General features: G+C 45.3%; 1 protein-coding gene across 2 annotated transcripts in view; it reads left to right on the top strand.

Annotated features, from left to right (window-relative positions):
- Positions 1-22,164, top strand: part of GALT (galactose-1-phosphate uridylyltransferase) — a 59,005-nt gene extending 36,841 nt beyond the window's left edge. For both annotated transcript variants that reach the window (XM_030191882.1, XM_030191883.1), the window contains 7 exons: positions 986-1,115; positions 4,686-4,742; positions 8,766-8,888; positions 16,728-16,860; positions 18,214-18,297; positions 20,351-20,505; positions 21,354-22,164. In XM_030191882.1, the coding sequence (XP_030047742.1) occupies positions 986-1,115; positions 4,686-4,742; positions 8,766-8,888; positions 16,728-16,860; positions 18,214-18,297; positions 20,351-20,505; positions 21,354-21,422 (751 nt within the window). In that variant the 3' untranslated portion in view covers positions 21,423-22,164. The remainder of the gene's footprint in view (positions 1-985; positions 1,116-4,685; positions 4,743-8,765; positions 8,889-16,727; positions 16,861-18,213; positions 18,298-20,350; positions 20,506-21,353) is intronic.
- The last annotated feature ends 248 nt before the right edge of the window (positions 22,165-22,412 follow it).

The following is a 22,412-nucleotide window of genomic DNA, read 5'->3' as shown; positions in this document are numbered from 1 at the left end:
TTGAAAAAATCAAATTAGTGAAATAATATTCCTCTGTTGTATTAAATAAATCATAAACGTCTAGTGGTTTGGTCTAAACATAGACATCAATTGTAATCAAGAATTGATTAAATAATTAAAAAATGTTAAATAAAACACCCACCTACACAGTTTTCTTTTATTGTCAGGGTTAATGAGATATGTGTACTGATGTAAAAACTGAAAAACAATCATAGGACAATCAAAAATATAGTTAAAAACATTATATATTGAATATGAATAAAAATATACATAAAACATAATGAAAAAAAATCAAAAAATGGCCTCACGTGTACAGAGGTCTTCTAAAATGTAATTAAAAAAACAGCCAAATAATCATTTTATTTATTTTTTGTTACATTTGTACCCCGTGCTTTCCCACTCATGGCAGGCTCTATGCGGCGGGCAATAGAGGGTTAAGTGACTTGTCCAGAGTCACAAGGTGCTGCCTGTGCCGGGAATCGAACTCAGTTCCCCAGGACCAAAGTCCACCATCCTAACCACTAGGCCACTCCTCCACTCATGTTTTCTGACTTTTGGATTTTAATTTTGTATGTATTTATATACATTTTTTAATTTTTAGTTTGCCATATTTAAAGTTTTATATGTTATGTCATTTATCTTGTAGCCCCTGACGCAGCCCTGTTGGGCAAAACACGGCCTGTGTCGGGCTGATTTTGAATATTTGTTTTTTTGTTCAATAAATTTGTGGTTTTCTTCTACTGATCTGCTTTGTTGTCTTTCCATCTCACCTTTTTAAGGCCAGAGAGTATCAGGCTGCCAGACTTGAGCATTCATCAGCTTGCTGGCACAGCTGCTTGGAGGGTGAGGCATGGGCATAGGACGTACCTTAGTAGTGGAAGTCTGCAGAATGCCCTGGGTACTGGCAAGCTGTGTAGGACTTGTGCTTGGGGGGGACAGAGGCTGGGAGATGTGGTATCTCTAGTTTCCTTCTTTTGTTTTACAGCAAGGTCATGTGTTTTCACCCATGGTCTGATGTGACGCTTCCCCTGATGTCGCTGGCAGAAATCCGAGTGGTCATTGACAAGTGGGCAGAGGTCCTGGAGGACCTGGGGAGCACTTACCCATGGGTGCAGGTACAGGATGTTTCTGGGTACTTGTGTACTATAGTTAGGGTTACCATATTTTGTCACCCAAAAAGGAGGACACATGCCCTGCTCCTGTCACATTTTCCCCTCCCTCCCCCGTCACCCCCCTCCCCTTACCTTACTACTGCCCTGGTGGTCTAGTGACCTCTTCGGGGCAGGAAAGAGCCCCCTCTTTCCTGCCCTGAGCGCTGCCCTGCATGCGTCCCTCCTGTTGCTGATCTCGGCGCCGATTCAAAATGGCCGCCGAGAGTTGAAGTCTCGCGAGGTCAATTCAACTCTCGGCAGCCATTTTGAGTCGGCGCCAAGAGAGCAGTGGTGTGCTGGAGTTGGCTTGCAAGAGCTGGTTGTTAGTTTTTAAAAGAATTTTTTGGAGCTGGTTGTTAAAGTAGCTACTTTAAACTGGCTCCCAAAATTTGGGATCTGGTCCTCTCCTGGTGGTGTCCTTCCCTGTGGCTTGGGCATCTTCTCTCACCACTGCCTCCCCCCTCCATGCAACACCTCTCTGCTCTTTCCCTCTTCGTTCCCCCCCCTCCCCCCCCCCCACAATCTGTACCTCTTCTGCCATGCCTTATTTATTTATTTTTTTTTTTAGGCAGTGCCGCCACCCGTCAGCAAGAGTAGGCTGCTTCAGCCAGTCTTGGGGGCCCTGTGGCTGAAGGAAGACAAACCCCCCCCCCCCAGATTGGTTGAAGCAGCCTGCTTTTGCTGATGGGTGTATCGCTCCATGGTGCGACTGCACCTCGAATATCGTGTCCAATTCTGGTCACCGCATCTCAAAAAAGATATAATGGAACTAGAAAAGGGTACAGAGAAGGGCGATGAAAATGATAAAGGGGATGGGACGATGTCCCTATCAGGAAAGGCTGAAGTGTCTACGTCTCTTCAGTGTGGAGAAAAGATGGCTGAGGGGAGATATGATAAGAGATCTATAAAGTAATGAGGAGTGGAACGGGTAGACGTAAATCGCTTGTTTGTTCTTTCCAAAAATACTAGGACTAGGGGACATGCGATGAAGCTATAAAGTAGTAAATTTAAAATGAATCAGAGAAAATATTTCTTCACTCAATGTGTAATTAAACTCTGGAATTCGTGTCAGAGAATGTAGTAAAAGCAGTTAGCTTAGCGGGGTTTAAAAAAGATTTGGATGGCTTCTTAAAAGAAAAGCCCATAGATCATTATTAAAATGTACTTAGGGAAAAAGCACTGCTTATTTCTAGGATAAGCAGCATAAAATGTATTGTACTGTTTCGGGATATTGCCAGGTACTTGTAACCTGGTTTGGGCACTGTTGGTAAACAGGATGCTGGGCTTCATGAACCTTCAGTATGTCCCAGTATGGCAATACTTATGTATTTATATAATTAAAAAAAAAAAAAACAGTGCCTGGTATGTAGGGCCTATCAGTCCACCTAGGTTCTCTAGTGGTGGCATAAATGCAAATTGGGGGAGATGAGATGAAGGAATTCCTTTAGGTGAATGACAGCTTTACATTCATCTGGGTTAGTTTCATTCTGTTCATATGCAGCCAGTTGGAGATGGTAGAAAGTTTATTGTTGATCATGAATAACCTGAAGATATGTTGGGATCTATGCAGGTGAGAATTTGAATTTGCATAGGAAGTTGAGATCAAACTGTTCAGAGGTGCTTTCAAAATATTGAGAAAGAACTGGCACCAGGACTGAACCCTGTGAGACTCGCGTATAAAGGTATATGAAGTGGATACCTCATCTTGCCAATGGACTAGGAATGTCCTGAGTGTAAGAACCAATTAAGCACTATATCTGAAGGTCCTATTTCTGATCTGCCTTTGAAAGCTAATCATAAAGTATTACTTTTATTGGACTGACATCTTATTTTCTTTGGTTGTTTTATTTCTATTACTAGTAAAAAAGGCCCGTTTCTGTTTTAAAGGAAACGGGCGCTAGCAAGGTTTTCCTCGGAGTGTGTATGTTTGAGAGAGCGTGTGTGAGAGTGACTGTGAGAGAGAGTGAATGTGCGAGTGTGTGTGTGTGACAGAGAGAGAGTGAGAGTGGGTGCGAGTGTGTGTGTGGGAATGAGAGTATGTGCCAGAGTGACTGTGAGAGAGAGTGACTGTGCGAGTGTGTGTGTGTGACAGAGTGAGAGTGGGTGCGAGTGTGTGTGTGAGAATGAGAGTATGTGCCAGGGTTCCCCCTCTCTGTATCCACCCCAGCGATGCTGTTCTCTCCCCTGCCCCCCTCCGGCCACCCAGGGAATCGCTCGGTGCCTGGAGGGGGGGGAGGGGTAGGACCAGCGCAGGACAACATCCCCCGGGGGGGGGGGGGGGGGGACTCACTGGACAGAACACGCGCTGCAGCTCATTCTCTTCTACCCAACAGCCCCCCTGATCCCGCCCCCTCAGCCACCCCTGCAGTGCAGACGGTACCCGGTACCTCACCTCCTGCTCCAGCGCCTCCGGACCGCTCCCTTTCAGCACCGCAACCCTTACCGGCCAGTGCGCTGCTCTTCACCTCCAGGACGACGACGGCTTAGTTCTCCCGTCCTCCTCCTCCCCATCCCGGCCGAAGCGCCGCTGGGCCGCCTCCTCCTCCTCCCGCCCTCTCTCGTGCGCTACAGTACCTACCGCCGCAGCCCCCAGCCACTGCGCATGCTCCCCGTGCACGCGCGCAACCGCTGCAGTACTCCGCGCGCCACCCGTCCGGGAGGGACGTGCAGGTTGCTTCCGGCTAGGGATTTGCAGTTGGCTCCTTGAATGTGCTCCGCCCTCAACATCATAACATTTGACGTGAGGGCGGGGCCCAGAGACTGTGTTTTTCGAGGCTTCAGAGCTTCGAACATATGAACCTTGGCTTCAGTGACGTCAGAAGCCAATAGGACGTTGAGGGTGAGTTTTATATATATAAAGATGTTCTTAATTAAAAGATAGTACTGAAGGGCTCTTGGCTCATTTAAAAAGGTCCCAAATGACCTCCTGGGCAGAGGCCTAGCAGGTGGCATGGAGGATATTTGTACTTTATGTCGGGCATTACAAAATCAATGTTTGGGCCAGGGGTGATAATACCTTTGGTAGAGTAGTGTTGGAGGGAGCTTTGTTTTGTAGGGAAAAAGCTTTTGTACTTTCCTTTGGCTGGATTTGTTTAGTAAGATGAAAAAGAAGGCAAAATTCAAAATGGGCAAGACCAACATTTCATTTGCTTGATTTGTGCTAGACCAGTCCAGGGCTCACCCAGGACGACTGGTATTCAGGAAATTTGTTGGGCAACATGTCTTGCTTTAAAAAAAAAAAATCTGCAAAAGGTTCCCTCCAGTGGGGACATTTCTTGGTGGGTTTTTTTTTCTCTCCTCTGTACATACTCGTCTTTGCATTCACATACTGACAAGTTCCAGGTTGCAACACTGTGATGTCACTAGAGTCTTCAGCTTCTCTTCATCAACTACTGTCTACTGATAAGGCGATATAACCTGTCCTGGACTAGTCTAGCAGGAATCAAGGAAAGAAAATGATCAGGTAAGGCTAAATGTCATCTTAACAAGCTGCCCTTCTAATTCATACTTTGTTCTCCATTTTGTTTCCTATAGATTTTTGAGAATAAAGGTACAATGATGGGCTGCTCAAACCCCCATCCACACTGTCAGGTAAGAAGAACTGATGGCAAAGGGACTTTGTTCCCCTCCTGGGTCTGGGTGCAGATGAAGGAATAGTTGGGGGCAGTTCAATCCTGGAAATTACTAAATTTGGATGATTGGAAGAATTTTTTTTAAGTCAGTATCTTTAATATTTTGATATGTTTAAATGCAGTTGGTGAATGGCCAGTAGGATGGCGCCTTGTAGACTGAGACCTTATATAGAATATTGTGTACAATTCTTGAGATCGCATCTTCAAAAAGATATAAACAGGATTGCGTCTGTCCAGAGGGTGGCCACTAAAATGGTCAGTGATGTTAAGTCATAAAGTATATGAGGACAGACTTTAAAGATCTCAAAATGTATACGTAGGTATTTAAATGTCTATGACTCTCCCAATCTACTATAATAATTTGCACCTCCAACATTCTGAAGCTGACTCCGTGGCAGACTGCAGTGAAGGGTTCGTAACTCTGTAACCATCTCTCTCTGTCCTGCCTTCACGTCAAAACGTGATGACATCGAGGGCGGAACAGTGAGAGGGAAGGGAACGCTGCAGAGTTGCTAGGCAAAGGAACACGACATCACCAGCATGAGGGCAGGGCTTTCAATAACGCGGCCACTTCGACGGAGGTAATCAGGGGAGCGAGGAGAATCGCTGGGTGGCTGGAGGGGGGGCAGGGCAGAGAGGAGAATCTCTGTGTGTGTCTCTCTCTCTGTGTGTGTGTCTCTCTCTCTCTGTCTCTGTCTGTCTGTCTCTCTGTCTGTCTCACAGTCACTCGCACCCAGTCTCACTCTCTGTCACACAGTCACTCTCACACACACACTCGCACCCAGTCTCACTCTCTGTCACACAGTCACTCTCACACACACTCTCTCAAACATACACACTCCAAGGAAAACCTTGTAGCGCCCGCTTCATTTGATTGAGAAACGGGCCTTTTTTACTAGTATGACATAATGCACTGGAGGCAACTCTCTTTCAGTTGAAAGGAAGCTCTGGAATGCGGGGGCCTAGGATGAAGGTGAAAGGGGATAGACCTGAGGAAATACTACTTCACAGAAAGGGTGACGAATTCATGGACTGGCCTCCCGGTGGAGGTGGTGGAGATAAACTGTATGTGAATTTTAACATGCAGGTGGTTCTGCACTACATGGGCTTTTGGCTGCATTTAGAAGCAGAGGCATTTTCAACTCTGCATGATATTTCATGCAAATGGTACCATGGAAAAGCAGATGCGAACGTCCGTGCTAAAAGTGTGCATCTATTTCACTTTGAAAAAAAATGCAGTTATCAGTGGTTGAAGTAAAATCAGACTTTTATCCTAGTGCAGATAATTTGAAAATTGGCCCTGCATCTTATCTGAGCCGGGCATCACTAGAAAGCGGTAGCCCATTCGTGTCCATCAGTCTGTGCTTTCAGCATGGCTACCCTGATTCTGTCAGTGGTGCTGCTCTTCATTTTGTCCAGAAGATGGCACTATGCCCTTGCAAATGCATTTAATTTACAGAACTGGGATGGGATTTGATGTACTGCCTTTCTGTGGTTACAATCAAAGTGGTTTGCATATTATTTACAGGTACACCTCATTAAGCAAAACCAGAAAAGACTTGTGAGCTAAAACTTTAGATTGCTTTTGTAGCTGGTTTCATGTAATATCAATACAAATCAAACAAAATAAAACATGGAAAAGAAAATAAGATGATACCTTTTTTATTGGACATAACTTAATACATTTCTTGATTAGCTTTCGAAGGTTGCCCTTCTCCGTCAGATCGGAAATAAGCAAATGTGGTAGCGTCCTGTCAAATGCTTTGATGTCCCCATGCATTCCTCCTACCCACCCCCATCCTCCCACCCTGTCAGACTGTCATAGTAATGCTTGAATGTTTTCACTTATATACACTGTCAGCTAGCACATTTGCTTATTTCCGATCTGAGGAAGAAGGGCAACCTTCGAAAGCTAATCAAGAAATGTATTAAGTTATGTCCAATAAAAAAGGTATCATCTTATTTTCTTTTCCATGTTTTATTTTGTTTGATTTCTATTGATAACCTTAAGAGTGGACTAACACGGCTACCACACTCCTCTACTTAAGATGTAATATCAAGAGTTTCAAGTCATTACACGCCACTTGCACGCCCATTCTCCCAGTCTCGCAAGGTCCTCCTGTAATCGTTCACATTCCTCCTGCGACTTGACGACCCTGAATAATTTTGTGTCATCGGCGAATTTATTCCCATCTCTAGGTCATTTATAAATACATTAAAAAGCAACGGACCCAGCACAGACCCCTGCGGGACCCCACTAACTACCCTCCTCCACTGAGAATACTGGCCACGCAATCCTACTCTCTGCTTCCTATCTTTCAACCAGTTCTTAATCCATAATAATACCCTACCTCCGATTCCATGACTGCAATTTCTTCAGGAGTCTTTCGTGCGGCACTTTGTCAAACGCCTTCTGAAAATCCAGATATACAATATCAACCGGCTCCCCATTGTCCACATGTTTGCTTACCCCCTCAAAAAAATGCATTAGATTGGTGAGGCAAGACTTCCCTTCACTAAATCCGTGCTGACTTTGTCTCATCAGTCCATGTTTTTGTATATGCTCTGCAATTTTATTCTTAATAATAGCCTCCACCATCTTGCCCGGCACCGACGTCAGACTCACCGGTCTATAATTTCCCGGATCTCCTCTGGAACCCTTCTTAAAAATCGGAGTAACATTGGCTACCCTCCAGTCTTCCGGTACTACACTCGATTTTAGGGACAGATTGCATATTTCTAACAGTAGCTCCGCAAGTTCATTTTTTAGTTCTATTAATACTCTGGGATGAATACCATCAGGTCCCGGTGATTTACTACTCTTCAGCTTGCTGAACTGACCCATTACATCCTCCAAGGTTACAGAGAATTTGTTTAGTTTCTCCGACTCCCCCGCTTCAAATATTCTTTCCGGCACCGGTGTCCCCCCCAAATCCTCCTCGGTGAAGACCGAAGCAAAGAATTCATTTAATTTCTCCGCTACGGCTTTGTCCTCCTTGATCGCCCCTTTAACACCATTTTCGTCCAGCGGCCCAACCGACTCTTTGGCCGGTTTCCTGCTTTTAATGTATCTAAAAAAGTTTTTACTATGTATTTTTGCTTCCAACGCTAATTTCTTCTCAAAGTCCTTTTTTGCCCTCCTTATCTCCGCTTTGCATTTGGCTTGGCATTCCTTATGATCTATCCTGTTACTTTCAGTTGGTTCTCTTCTCCACTTTCTGAAGGATTGTTTTTTGGCTCTAATGATTTCCTTTATCTTACTGTTTAGCCACGCCGGCTGACGTTTAGTCTTTTTTCCCTTTTTTCTAATACGTGGAATATATTTGTCCTGAACCTCCAGGATGGTGTTTTTAAACAGCATCCACGCCTGATGCAAGTTTTTTACTCTGCGAGCTGCTCCTTTCAGTCTTTTTTTCACCATTTTTCTCATTTTGTCGTAATCACCTTTTCTATAGTTAAACGCTAGCGTACTTGATTTCCTAGTTTCACTTCCTTCAATGCCAATATCAAAACCGATCATATTATGATCACTGTTATCAAGCGGCCCTCGTATCGTTACCCCCTGCACTAGATCATGAGCACCACTAAGGACTAAGTCTAGTATTTTTCCTTCTCTTGTCGGCTCCTGAACTAGCTGTTCCATGAAGCTGTCCTTGATTTAGAAATGCTAAATAGTAGTAGTAGTAGGGTTCTACATGGAATCTTGTTACTCTTTGAGATTCTGAATGGAATGTTGCCACGATTTGGGTTTCTGCCAGGTACTTGTGACCTGGCGTTGGCCACTGTTGGCAACAGAATACGGGGCTAGACGGACCATTGGTCTGACCCAGTATGGCTACTCTTATGTTGCCTTATTGGATATTGATGGTTTTTCTGCATGTATGATGGATCTGATTTTGCATCTTCTTGTGTTTTGTTTTGTTTTGTGTTTTTAAAGGCAGTTTATAGTTGATGTCTCATTTCTCCTTTCTTCCCTGCTTAGATTTGGGCCAGTAACTTCCTCCCAAATGAAGCCAAGACAGAGGATCAGACGCAGAAGCAGCACCAGCTGAAACATGGCGTGTCGATGCTAGTGGAGTACGGCCAGCAGGAGATTCTGCGAAAGGTGCGTTATCTATCTGAGGTGTTGTGCTGAGAGAAAATGTAACTGCCGTTCATGTTTCGTGTGATTTTTATGATGGAAGTTGGGCCTTCCTGACTGAACTGTGTTGGGGTGGCAGATATTCAGGTTGAACAGACTGTAATGAGAGGAGTGAGGATCAGTCCTTCCATTGGATTTGCTTCATTAGGGATTCAGAGAGATAGGAAAAGGAAATAAGCTTGAATCTAACCAGTTCCCCTCGTCTCTGTGGCTCCTGCACTCGCTCGACCCTAGAGTGCATAAGGGCAAAGTTGCCAACTCTTCCGCTTTAGGAGTGGGGGGGCACATGCTCACAATTTGTTCCATGGTCTTTATTTACCAGTTTTGTATCTGGGATATTTTATTTGGTGCATTTGTACCCCACATTTTCCCACATAAGCAAGCGCAATGTGGCTTACATTAAGTCAAGAGTATACAATTCAATATAGAGATGGCACAGAAACAGAATGTGACAGGAGGGGAAGGTACACGGGATGACACGGGCAAAGGACAGGGGTGAAGAGCCAACAAATGGTACAGGTTAAACAGAGGAGTAGCCAGGGGAATAAGCCTTGGCGAATAAGAAGGTCTTTAAGGACTTCTTTAACTGCTGATGGTCAACGAGCTCCTTAAGCTGTCGTGGCAGGACATTCCAGGATTTTGTGCTGATGAAGGGGAAGGACGAAGCATAAAGAGTCTTGTATTTTACATGTCTACAGGTGGGGTAATGAAGATGGAGGTAAGTCCTTGCAGAGCTCTGGGCATTCCTAGAGGGCAGATCGATTAGTATAAGCATGTATTCAGGGGCTTCTCCATATATTATCTTGTGTGTAAGTGAACATCTCTGCCCAAATATTACTCTATTTATTTTATTTAATATTTTTTTTTTTGGGGGGGGGGGCATGTAAAGGTCCAGGGGCACAGCAGTGGCGTAGCCAAGGGTGGGCATGGGTGGGCCCAGGCAAACCCAGTAGCTTTCATGTTTCTTTTCTCGAAGGTCTGTTCAGCACCAAGACGCTGCCGACTCAGAAGCCCCGTGCTGCTCTCTCTTGCCAATACGGCAGAAAAGAGGCAAAGATAATTTTTCCTGAAAAAAAACTTCAGTTTACTCTGTGATCTCCTTCCCCTGGCCAATTTCAGTGCAGCTACAAAAATCAATCCATTTATACTTCAGTGCAGATGCTGGGGCAAGCTGGTGTGTCACCCCAGACCATCAGCAAAGGAATGAACACTGAGGCTCACAGGGTACTTGCGTGACTGGGATCACAATTCTAAACTACATGATCAACAAGGATCTATATTTATTTTTTATTTTTGTTACATTTGTACCCCGCGCTTTCCCACTCATGGCAGGCTCAATGCGGCTTACATGGGGCAATGGAGGGTTAAGTGACTTGCCCAGAGTCACAAGGAGCTGCCTGTGCCTGAAGTGGGAATCGAACTCAGTTCCTCAGGACCAAAGTCCACCACCCTAACCACTAGGCCACTCCTCCACTGTTGCTACCATTTGAGATTCTACATGGAATATTGCTACTATTGGAGATTCTACATGGAATATTGCTATTCCACTAGCAACATTCCTTGTAGAAGTCAGCCCTTGCAGATCAGCAATGTGGCTGCGCAGGCTTCTGCTTCTGTGAGTCTGACGTGGAATAGCAACATTTCATGTAGAATCTCCAATAGTAGCAACATTCCATGTAGAATCTCAAAAGAGTAGCAACTCAGTTCCCCAGGACCAAAGTCCACCACCCTAACCACTAGACCACTCCTCCACTGTAATGTGGCTCTGTGCTCTCCACTCTGATTTGCACTATAATCTTGATTTCTTGTGTTGGTATTGGTGTTCATTAAGGTCAATTTTATACTATTCTATTTAAGTGTAGCAGATCTGCTTCAACAATAGTATACTGATAGCATCCAGGTCTGCACACACCTTTTTTCTGATTTTGCTGAATTGTCAGTGTTCTGTGCCTTCATCTGCTGGATATAACCCACTCATCTGGACTCATCTAGCATGATTCAAGCACAGGAAACTAGCAGGTAAAAACAAATTTGATCATTGCAGGCTTGTGATATGGTTTTAATTAAAGATAGGTTTGTGGATCGTTGTAGAACGGAGGCCTTTGAGAATTATGCTAGGTTTCTTAGTTTTTGATATTTTGTAAACTTTCCAGTGTCTTCCTGGAAGCTGAAATTCAGGCAGGCCAGATGTATGTAGGTTAGTCATTACCGAGGACACTTGGTTACATGTACTGTAGAACCAGATAGAATTTGGGCTATAACAATGTTCTGTTTTAAATATGTGGCGTTTACAGGCTGTAAAAATGTATTTTCCTTGTTCAGAAGCAACTCCAGAGAGCCACAAAGTCTTTTTAGTTAAAGCATGTGGCTGTGGTCTCAATTGGGGCCACCTTTTTACCTTTTGCTTTTTTGTGACATGTGTTTCAGCTTAAAAAACATGTTCCTTTTGACTGAACGCAAGCCAGCTGCAGGATTTCCTGGATAATCATGCACCTGTACTGAGATTGAAGGGGGGCAGACTCAGGAAAGATGTCAGGAAGTATTTTTTCACGGAGAGGGTGGTGGATGCTTGGAATGCCCTCCCGCAGGAGGTGGTGGAGATGAAAACGGTAACGGAATTCAAACATGCGTGGGATATGCATAAAGGAATCCTGTGCAGAAGGAATGGATCCTCAGAACCTTAGCTAAAATTGGGTTGCGGAGCAGGTGGGGGAAGAGGGGTTGGTGGTTGGGAGGCGAGGATAGTGGAGGGCAGACTTATACGGTCTGTGCCAGAGCCGGTGATGGGAGATGGGACTGGTGGTTGGGAGGCGGGGAATACTGCTGGGCAGACTTGTACGGTCTGTGCCAGAGCCAGTGATGGGAGGCGGGGAATACTGCTGGGCAGACTTATACGGTCTGTGCCAGAGCCGGTGATGGGAGGCGGGACTGGTGGTTGGGAGGCGGGGATAGTGCTGGGCAGACTTATACGGTCTGTGCCAGAGCCGGTGGTGGGAGGCGGGACTGGTGGTTGGGAGGCAGGGATAGTGCTGGGCAGACTTATACGGTCTGTGCCAGAGCCGGTAGTTTGGAGGTGGGGCTGGTGGTTGGGAGGCAGAGATAGTGCTGGGCAGACTTATACGGTCTGTGCCAGAGCCGGTGGTGGGAGGCGGGACTGGTGGTTGGGAGGCAGGGATAGTGCTGGGCAGACTTATACGGTCTGTGCCAGAGCCGGTAGTTGGGAGGTGGGGCTGGTGGTTGGGAGGCAGAGATACTGCTGGACAGACTTATACGGTCTGTGCCCTGAAAAAGACAGGTACAAATCAAGGTAAGGTATACACATATGAGTTTATCTTGGGCAGACTGGATGGACTGTGTAGGTCTTTTTCTGCCGTCATCTACTATGTTACTATGTTACTGGTGGTGACCCTGCAGGGTTGTGGTAATGGTGGGATTAGAGGCTTTAATATCCTTGACTGTTGCATTTTTAAAAAAAAATATTTCTTGTATAATGTTTCAAGTGATGGTTTATTCTCTCTCTCCCCCTCTCCCTTCCCCTTTTTTTGTGGTCTTTTTTTTTTTCTACAAAACTGGGAGTTTTTTGGTTTATGGTGATCTTTAGTTTTTATTTGGCATCTTTGTATCAAGCTTAGCTTGTTTTTCTTGTAAAGCTATGTTTCCCCCCCAACCCCTAGTTTAATACAGTAGGGTACAGCCAGTATGTTTTCAGGAGACTCGCAAGATATTTTGCGTACTTTTGAAGGAAGCGCATGAATTTTTGTTGTAGTTCATGTCGAAATGCTTGCATTTTGGTATCCCTGGTAAAATATCAAATTTTATTTATTTATTATTTTTGTACATTTATACCCCACGTTTTCCCCACAGTTTTTTGCAGGCTCAAAGTGGCTTACAATGCACTGATAGGCTATTGCCATATCAGAGGTGATACAGTTATATTAAATTAGATAGAATCAAAGAAACAGAGAAAATAGATAATAAGGAAAGGTGAAAAGAGTCTAAAAAAAATGGTCCTTAAATATGTTGGTAAGAAGGACTTCAGGTGATATGTTGAAGCCTTGGAGTAGGCTGAACCTCTTTTGGCTGCCTGTGCTAAACTCAATTTATTAGGGTGAGATAAGCAGTGAATACTACTACTACTACTATTTAGCATTTCTATAGCGCTACAAGGCATACGCAGCGCTGCACAAACATAGAAGAAAGACAGTCCCTGCTCAAAGAGCTTACAAGCTAATAGACAAAAAATAACGTAAGCAAATCAATTAATGTGTACAGGAATGAGGAGAGGAGGGTAGGTGGATGCGAGTGGTTACAAGTGGTTACGGGTCAAAAGCAATGTCAAAGAGGTGGGCTTTCAGTCTAGATTTAAAGGTGGCCAAGGATGGGGCAAGACGTAGGGGCTCAGGAAGTTTATTCCAGGCGTAGGGTGCAGCGAGACAGAATATAAGCGGATATTTCCATGCATGTTGATTTAGAGGGATTTAGGGGGCAGTCTTAGACCAGTTTGAGCCTCACTTGCTTACTCCAGTAATTTGTAGTTAAGTGGCGAGTAACTTCCTGCCACTGTTGAGCACCTGAGTTTAAGGAACTTTCAAGTTGGTCACTTGCTCACAATAAAAATGGTGAGCTGTTGATAAGGCTTTCGTGTATACATTAAACTGGAGTGAAAACATTGTTTTCTTAGGCATGGTAAGATTTGTGTAGTCACATGTGCGAATGAAGAAACAATCTGAAGAGCAAACTAAAAACACCTCTACCAAATCTGCTAATGGCACACCACTTTAATTCCTTGCTCAGACTGGTGCTAACTTACTAATGTGTACATTATTTTATTTGTTTGTTTTTTTTCTTACATTTGTACCCCGCGCTTTCCCACTCATGGCAGGCTCAATGCGGCTTACATGGGGCAATGGAGGGTTAAGTGACTTGCCCAGAGTCACAAGGAGCTGCCTGTGCCTGAAGTGGGAATTGAACTCAGTTCCTCAGGACCAAAGTCCACCACCCTAACCACTAGGCCACTCCTCCACTGTTGCTACTATTGGAGATTCTACATGGAATGTTGCTATTCCATTAGCAACATTCCATGTAGAAGTTGGACCTTGCAGATCACCAATGTGGCCGCACAGGCTTTTACATGGAATGTTGCTAGTGGAATAGCAACATTCCATGTAGAATCTCCAATAGTAGCAACATTCCATGTAGAATCTCCAATAGTATCTATTTTATTTTTGTTACATTTGTACCCCACGCTTTTCCACTCATGGCAGGCTCAATGCGGCTTACATGGGGCAATGGAGGGTTAAGTGACTTGCCCAGAGTCACAAGGAGCTGCCTGTGCCTGAAGTGGGAATTGAACTCAGTTCCTTAGGACCAAAGTCCACCACCCTAACCACTAGGCCACTCCTCCACTGTGTGCTTATGTATGAAAAGCTGGATGTATAAGTTGATTTATTAATCCTTATTTCTAGAGTGCTATATGAATCCAGTGGGTGGTGGCACTGTTGTACTTTAAAAGAACTTCCACTGTAAGTGATTAAGGGGCAATTCTAGAAAGTGTGCTAAAAGTTAGGTGCCAGTTCTCTGAAGGCATCTGGGTGCCCAGATTCTGTTACAGAATACCAGTGTAAGTCAGCATTCACATAATAACTTTTACGCCATTTGTTGATAGCGGATGTAAATGTGGCACCTTAGCGCAGTGGTCTTCACTATTGCTCGGCTAACAGTGAATACAGGGATAGAAAAATGGATAGGATGTACAGGAAAGGACATTTAAAAACTTTATCCACAGATCCTTGAGCGTGACCCTATATTTATAGGTCACAGTTGCACCTCACACTAACTTCTCAAGCTTTGCGCCACACTTAATAACGAACAAGGAATAGAGGCTTCATACTGGTGTATAAAAAAAGTATTGACGTGGAAGGGAGGGCGGGGGGAGGGGGTGTTCGGGGATAAAAGAAGAAAATGATTTGATGTATGTGGACGGATTGCAAGTTGTCTGTTGTATTAGGAAGGTTATTTGCTGGACATTATGTATATATGTTTTACGTCAATAAACAGATTTAAACATAAAAAAAGTATTGACGTTATTCTCTGGATCGTTGTTGTACTAAGTCTCGCTGCTGATCACTGCAAATAAATAAATATTGTCTACAACAGCTAAGGTGGACTGTAGCATCAGGTAACTATGATTTGTATTGCTTTGCATTTGTCCGCATTAAATTTCATCTGCCATTTGGATGCCCAGTCTTCCAGCTTCCTATGGTCTTCCTGGAATATTTGCAGTCTGCTTTGTGCTTTGACAACTTTGAATAGTTTTGTATCATCTACAAATTTAATCACCTTCGCCCATCGTTCCGATTTCCAGATCATAAGTGTTACATAGCACTGGTCCCAGTACAGAACTCTGTGGCGCTCCACTATTCACCCTCTTCCTTTGAGGAAATGAACCCTACCCTCTGTGTAGTGTTCAGTAACTAATTCCTAATCCACAGAAGGACATTGCTTCCTATACCATTCCTTTTTTTTTTTCGTTTGTTTCTCAGGGGTGTCTCATGAGGAACTGTCAAAAGCTTTCTGAAAATCTAGATCAGCCTTGCTCATGGTACCTGAAAAGCAGGGAGAGCACAGGCTGAGCATCATAATCCGCTTTCCATGAACAGGGAAAATGGGTGAAATGATTTTTGAGCATCTCGAGGCAATGTACAGAACAGACATGAATCCTACTAAATAACTAAAGAACTGACTAGTAACAAGGAGCATATACTGTAAACGGGTTTTAAAACCTAGAAACCTTGGTAAATGTGTTTTTGAAGAGCTTTTTTTACACCCTTAGGAGACTGCTGCTACTACTGGGTTATTCCTTTTGGCTTGCTGCCCAGATCCCACTTAGGGCCAGATGCACCAAACAATCGTTAGAGCCCTTCCCTTAGCGAATCGGTAAGGAAAGGGAATGCAAATGACTGCTCATTGTAGCTCACTTGCATTCTCTATTCCATCATTAAACAGTCGGCCAATCGGGCCGATCAAGCATGCGCAGAGCAGCCAAGCGTTATGCTGGCTGCTCTGCGTATGCCAAATATGCCTCCCTGTTCCGCCCGAAAAAAACCCGTCCATTTTGGCCGTCGTTCCCCCCCGAAGACGCCGCGCAGCTCACCCCCTCCGATGCGGCTCGATCCACAGGACATTGCAGTTGAGGCCGCCCATTTTGGCCGTCATTCCCCCCCTTGCAATAATAAAAATCTCTTTTTTTTTAAAAATTTTTTTTTGGGCAGTGCTTCACTCAGCTGAGAGACCAGGAAGTCTCTGAGCCAATCACAGCGCGTTTAGCTACTTGCTCGTTAATGGCTTGTTAAGTTTAGTTGCATCTGCCTTCTAACTCTTCCAGGATTTCTGTCCCCTTCTTATCTGTCCCAGCCATCATGTCTATATTGTTTGTGCTGTAAGCTGTATCGAGCAGGGACTGTCTCTCTGTGTCAGGTGTTCAGTGCTGCGTGTGTCTGGTAGCGCTATACAAATGTTAATAATAATAATAATGTTCTTCTGTTTTCTGTTATCCAGCTGTATTATCAATTTAGTAAATATGGTCTAGTTTAGGGATGATAAATATAGGCACCTGGATGGGTACTTTTCCTCCTTTCTCTGATCCTTTTACATATTCTTCCCCCCCCCCCCCCCCCCCCAATAACTGCCAGTCTATGGGGGATACACTGTTCGAGGAATGAGTGGAAGACATTAAGGAACAGGATTTATACAGCTCTGAAATTTTTATATCCATATAATGTTGCTCTGATCTGTTGCTGACAGGAGCGTTTGGTGGTTGAAAATGAAGACTGGCTGGTGGTGGTACCGTACTGGGCAGTTTGGCCTTATCAGACTCTCCTGATACCCCGACGGCATGTGCTGCGTCTTCAGGACCTCAGTGATCAGGAGAGAGACAGTAGGTAGCCCTTGGTTATAAATTAAGGGGAAGAGTAGCCTAATGGTTAATGCAGCGGACTTTGATCCTGGGGAACTGGGTTCCATTCCCTCTGCAGCTCCTTGTGACTCTGAGCAAGTCACTTAACCCTCCATTGCCCCTGGTACGAAATAAATACCTGAATCTATGTAAACCACCTTGAATGTAGTTGCAAAAACCTCAGAAAGGCAGTATATCAAGTCCCATTTCCCTTTCCCCCTTTCCCTTATGACATCACAATATCAGAAGGGAGCCAAGTATCGGGCAATCAAGCCATTGTGACATCATTGATGAGGTTGGCTCTTATTGGTGGAATGAGTGGAGGAGTAGCCTAGTGGTTAGTGCAGTGGACTTTGATGCTGGGGAACTGAGTTCGATTCCCACTGCAGCTCCTTGTGACTCTGGGCAAGTCACTTAACCCTCCATTGCCCCTGGTACAAAATAAATACCTGAATCTATGTAAACCACCTTGAATGTAGTTGCAAAAAACCACAGAAAGGCAGCATATCAAGTCCCCATTTCCCTATTTGAGATTCTACATGGAATGTTGCTAAGTAGCCTAGTGGTTAGTGCAGTGGACTTTGATCCTGGGGAACTGGGTTCGATTCCCACTGCAGCTCCTTATGACTCTGGGTAAGTCACTTAACCTTCCATTGCCCCAGGTACAAATAAGTACCTATATATACTATGTAAACTGCTTTGATTGTAACCACAGAAAGGTGGTTTATTAAGTCCCATGCCCTTCCCTTTAATATCTGTGTGTTAAAAAAATAGTTTAAAAAAAAAATCTAATAAAGCTTCTTTTGGCTGTACTCCATTTCAAGCTTTTGTTGATCCTTAAGTCTGAAAGCTGTTTTGTATGTAAAATAAGTTGTTCTCGGTTCACTTCCCAGTAGGCAATTGTCCACTAAAACCACAATTAGTTTGACAGTAGAAGTTAAAGACTGCCTGAAATTGGAGACTGAAGCAGGGCTGACACAGACTAATGTAGCAAGCAAGGAGGGATATTAGGACACCTATTCTCTGGTTAAATTGAGGTCTTCCCTGGCAACTTTCAGGAGTACTAAGTATAGTAGGAAAACGCTGTCCACATTTCTACATGGAAGTGTAGAGAATTGGGACAGCGGGCTTGGAACTAAAGAAAGCAGAATTCGTATCCTGCTTCTCCTACTGATTACAATTATGTCTCCTGTTGCCTCAGGTAATCAGATTGTAAGCTCTTTTTGGGCAGGGACTTATTATGATGGGGAGAGATCTTTGAATAAGATGAGCGAGGAACAACTCAGAAATAACTTCAGGTCTTAATACTGATTTTGTCACTTTCTCTCCTTTCAGGCCTGGCATCTATAATGAAAAGGCTGCTCACCAAATATGATAACCTGTTTGAGATTTCCTTTCCTTATTCCATGGGGTGGCATGGTAAGAAGGTCGGTGGGTGGGAGAGAAGGGTATCATCATGACTCCTCCTAATTTTACATCTTTCCTGAACTGAAACCAAAACGTTCCTTTTCCTCACACCTAAAGGCTTTACAAGGAATAGAAATTGCAGAGGCCTGGACAGGCTGTTTCTAGTGTTTTTCTGTATTATAAAAATGATGCTGTGAGACCTCACTGTCTGATTGTATCATGCAGCCTCCCTGGTGGCATTTTCACGCTCATATCCCCTACGCTAGCTAATGTTCTAGTTACTTTCTACACTTGAGCATCAAGGTTATTTGTGGAAGAAGTAACCCCCCCCCACCTCCCACAAGTGCAGTTGGCCCATGGTCTGTTGCATTGGAGCCGACTCTGTGGGTGCTGTGGGTTCTTGAGCACCCCCAATATTGAGAAAATTCCTTGTATGTGTCCAGGGAGGTGTAATTTCCATTGGGCTTAGCACCCCCAATAATTTTGAAAAGTTGGCTCCTATGGTCTGTTGCCTATGTGAGGCATTCTAGGAGAAATATAGTTTGACCTGGTCACTGCTGAGATTTCTGCTTCAAGCGTTTTGGTTTAAGTCGTTGCTTTTCGGACACGGTGTGGATGGAGTTTGAATGAATTCTAGGAAAAATCGGTTATTCTCGTGTGACAAAAGTGTACAACTGGACATTGACAGGGGTCGCGATGAAAGCACACCAGCTAAATAATACTTCGGTTACCTTTCCCAAACAATATGAGCTGGATTTAAAGTAATCGCTTCAAGCAGAAACTCCTTGGATTTCTAGCACTGTACCTTGGCAGGCTGTGAGTAGGTTTCTACTTCTCTTCTGCGTGAGGTCTGTCTTCTGGGTTTCCAGTGCCCTCATGGGTGCGTGGTTGCGTTACTGAAGATGGGGAAGATGCTTTTATTGCACTGTGTGAGCTCCCATGAAAGAGTAAAGCTATACAGTATATGGTGTTTGGTCTGCTCTGGTGCTGGGTGAAGCAGGGGCGTAGCCAGACTTTGGCGGGAGAGGGGGTCCAGAGCCCGAGGTAAGGGGGCACATTTTAGCCCCCCGCCGCCACCACCACCTTTGCCCCCCCCCCCCCGCCACCGTCGCCTACCTTTGCTGGCGGGGGACCCCAACCCCCGCCAGCCGAGGTCCTCTTCTTCCGGCAAGGCTTCGTTTTGTTTCTGACGTCCTGCGGTCCCCCGCCAGCAAAGGTCGGTGACGGCGGGTTGGCGGCGGGAGAGGGGGTCGAGAGGGTCGTCGGAAGGGGGGTCCAGGGCCAAATCTACGGGGGGCCCAGGCCCCGTGGCCCCACGTAGCTACGCCACTGGGGTGAAGTCTTTGCTGTGTAGATTTTCACTCTTGTATTGGTGAATTATGTAGCTCATACTTTATTGCAAGTGTGTTTTGCTCTGGTTCTGCAGGATTTTTGCTCTCTTAGGGGCCCTTTTACTAAGCCGCGTATGCGTGCCAAAATGGAGTTACCACCCGACTACCGCGTGGCTCCTGTGGTAATTTCATTTTTGGCGTGCGTCCGATACGCGCGTCTGAAAAATATTTTTTTATTTTCAGGCACGCGTAACGGACACGCGCCAAGTGACATATGACGCACATTGGTCATTACCACCTGGATTCTTTTACTGCTAGGTCAATGGCTGCCGGTAAAGTCTCGGACCAAAATGGACGTACGGCAATTTTGATTTAGCCGTGTGTCCATTTTTGGCAAAAAAAAAAAAAGGTCTTTTTTACAGGCATGCTAAAAAATGGATCAGCGCACACCTAAAACCCACGCCTACACTACTGCAAGCCATTTTTCAGCGCGCCTTTGTAAAATGACACTTTAAGGTGCCTAATCTAGAAACAACGTTTTTGTTTTAAACTATGCCAGCTGTCATTTCATACGTGCACTTTTTCTAAAAATGAAACTTGCAGCAGCACATGGTTTGGCACAGCGCTAAACATCTGTATGCTACTTGAAAATCTATTTGATTCGCACCGATGTGCGTCAACTGTTGCTTCTGCGTTGTTGCCTTGACACTCTCGTGATTCTTTTCCTCTGACAGGTGCTCCTACAGGCTCTCACCTGGGAGAAGACTGCAGCCACTGGCAACTCCATGCTCACTACTACCCACCCCTTCTCCGTTCTGCCACAGTTCGTAAGTTCTTCGTGGGCTATGAGATGTTGGCGCAGGCTCAGCGGGACCTGACCCCAGAACAGGTGGGGAGAGTCGGCTGTGAATTGGAGGGCATGCGGTTTTGTTGGTTTCTGGGAATACATGTTGGCCTTGTCAAGTTAACTAGTTGTTGCAATCATAGAAGCGGAATTTTATGATATGGTGTGTGGCCAAAATGATCACCAAGGGATGCTAATTGCTGACTTCTGTTTGGTTCAGGTGCCTTCTTTTAGACACAGTTCTCATCTGAATGAGCGTCACTGTTAGTACTAAAGCACCTGTACCATCAGGGGCATAGGCAGACTTCGGCAGGAGGGGGGTCCAGAGCCCGAGGTGAAGGGGCATATTTTAGTCCCCTGCCGAGAGTCTCGACCCCCCCCCCCCCTGCCAAACCTCCCCCGCCGTCACCTACCTTTGCTGGTGGGGTCAGCCGAGGTCCTCTTCTTCCGGCGCAAGGCTTCGTTCTGTCTCTGTGAGTCTGATGTCCTGTACGAAGCCTTGCGCCGGAAGAAGAGGACCTCGGCTGACCCCACCAGCAAAGGTAGGTGACGGCGGGGGGGGGGGGGGTCGAGACTCTTGGCAGGGTCGTCGGCAGGGGGGGGTCAAAGGTGGTGATGGTGGCAGTGGCGGGGGGTCAGCGGCACCGGGAAGGGGGCTAAAATGTGCCCCCTCACCTCGGGCTCTGGACTCCCCTCCTGCCGAAGTCTGGCTACGCCCCTGCTTCTCACCACACTGCATTCCAGCTTGCAGTTAAGAGGGTTAATGAGTGTGAGTGTCTATTTTCCAGAGTTTTTAAGCAGAGCACAAAAGAGGGGCATGAGGAGTAAGATCAAAAGAGGAAGGAATGGGAAGAAAAATTGGATAAACTCTTAAACTTCTTGTGGTCCACTAGGCAGCGGAGCGTCTGAGGAACCTGCCCGAGGAGCATTATAAGCTGAAGCAGACGGGGACCGCACAGTAGGAAAGACTTGGAGGAAGCAGTTCATCCTTGGCGGCAGACTGGCAAACGAAGCAAGAGCCTCAGTCGCTGGGCAGTGGGTCAAGTCTCATGATTTACTAAAATTTTATGTCTGCTGATGGCTTTCAGCCGGCAGCGCGAAAGCGGTTGGAGTATTGGTTTCCATACATTTCTTATTTGAGATCTGTTTTCAAGCTGTAACAAATCCAAAATGACTTTCAAAATCAGAATCGAAATGGGATTTTGCTGGGCTTTGCTGCTTGAAACGTGAGTGGGACTTGTACACGCCTGGCAAACTGCTGCCTCACAGTTCTGGGTCTTATTCTTAAGTCTCTGTGTGTGAGGTTCCAGGACCTTGTAGTGGACCCAGACAAGCCTCTATCGAGCAGCTTCTGACAAAGAACTCGTGGGAGGCAGTTTACATCCCATGTCCATGAGGGCTGTACCTTGAACAAAGTACTTAATCTCCCTGTACAACTGATTGTGAGATCTTAAATGACGCACTTAATCCGTCTGTGCTCAGCCAGTCTGGAAGCTCTTTAGGGGGGTGGACACAGGCACAATCATGGATTATACCGTGCTATGTACACTGATTACATAATTCAATTATAAAGAGTGAAAGTAACTTCCTTGTTTGTCGTCGTGGTAAGACACTCACACACTGAAATATCTTACACGTGGACGTTGAATTCAGCATTTGTGAGACCTGTGGGGGAAAGAAAAGCAGTGGAGTACTTGGATTGAGTGCTGCAGCCGTTTGGGGGGTGGGGGGTGGGGGGGGGGGAAGAACTAAAGAGATAGCATTGTGCATGCACACAGCCAGAGAAATTTTAGGGCGATTTTGTCTGCTGATATCAAGGTAGGGAAAGAATGACGTGGTCAGAGCCAGAGATATGCCCTATTTTGTATCAGGGTCTTAAATACGGTATCTTCAATAAAATGTTTTGGATAATATACTGATCTGTTTGCTCATTTTCCTATTTTGTATCAGGG

This window comes from Microcaecilia unicolor, chromosome 2 (genome assembly GCF_901765095.1).
Source record: "Microcaecilia unicolor chromosome 2, aMicUni1.1, whole genome shotgun sequence".
NCBI lineage: Eukaryota > Metazoa > Chordata > Amphibia > Gymnophiona > Siphonopidae > Microcaecilia > Microcaecilia unicolor.
This window is presented reverse-complemented; position numbering and strand designations above follow the sequence as displayed.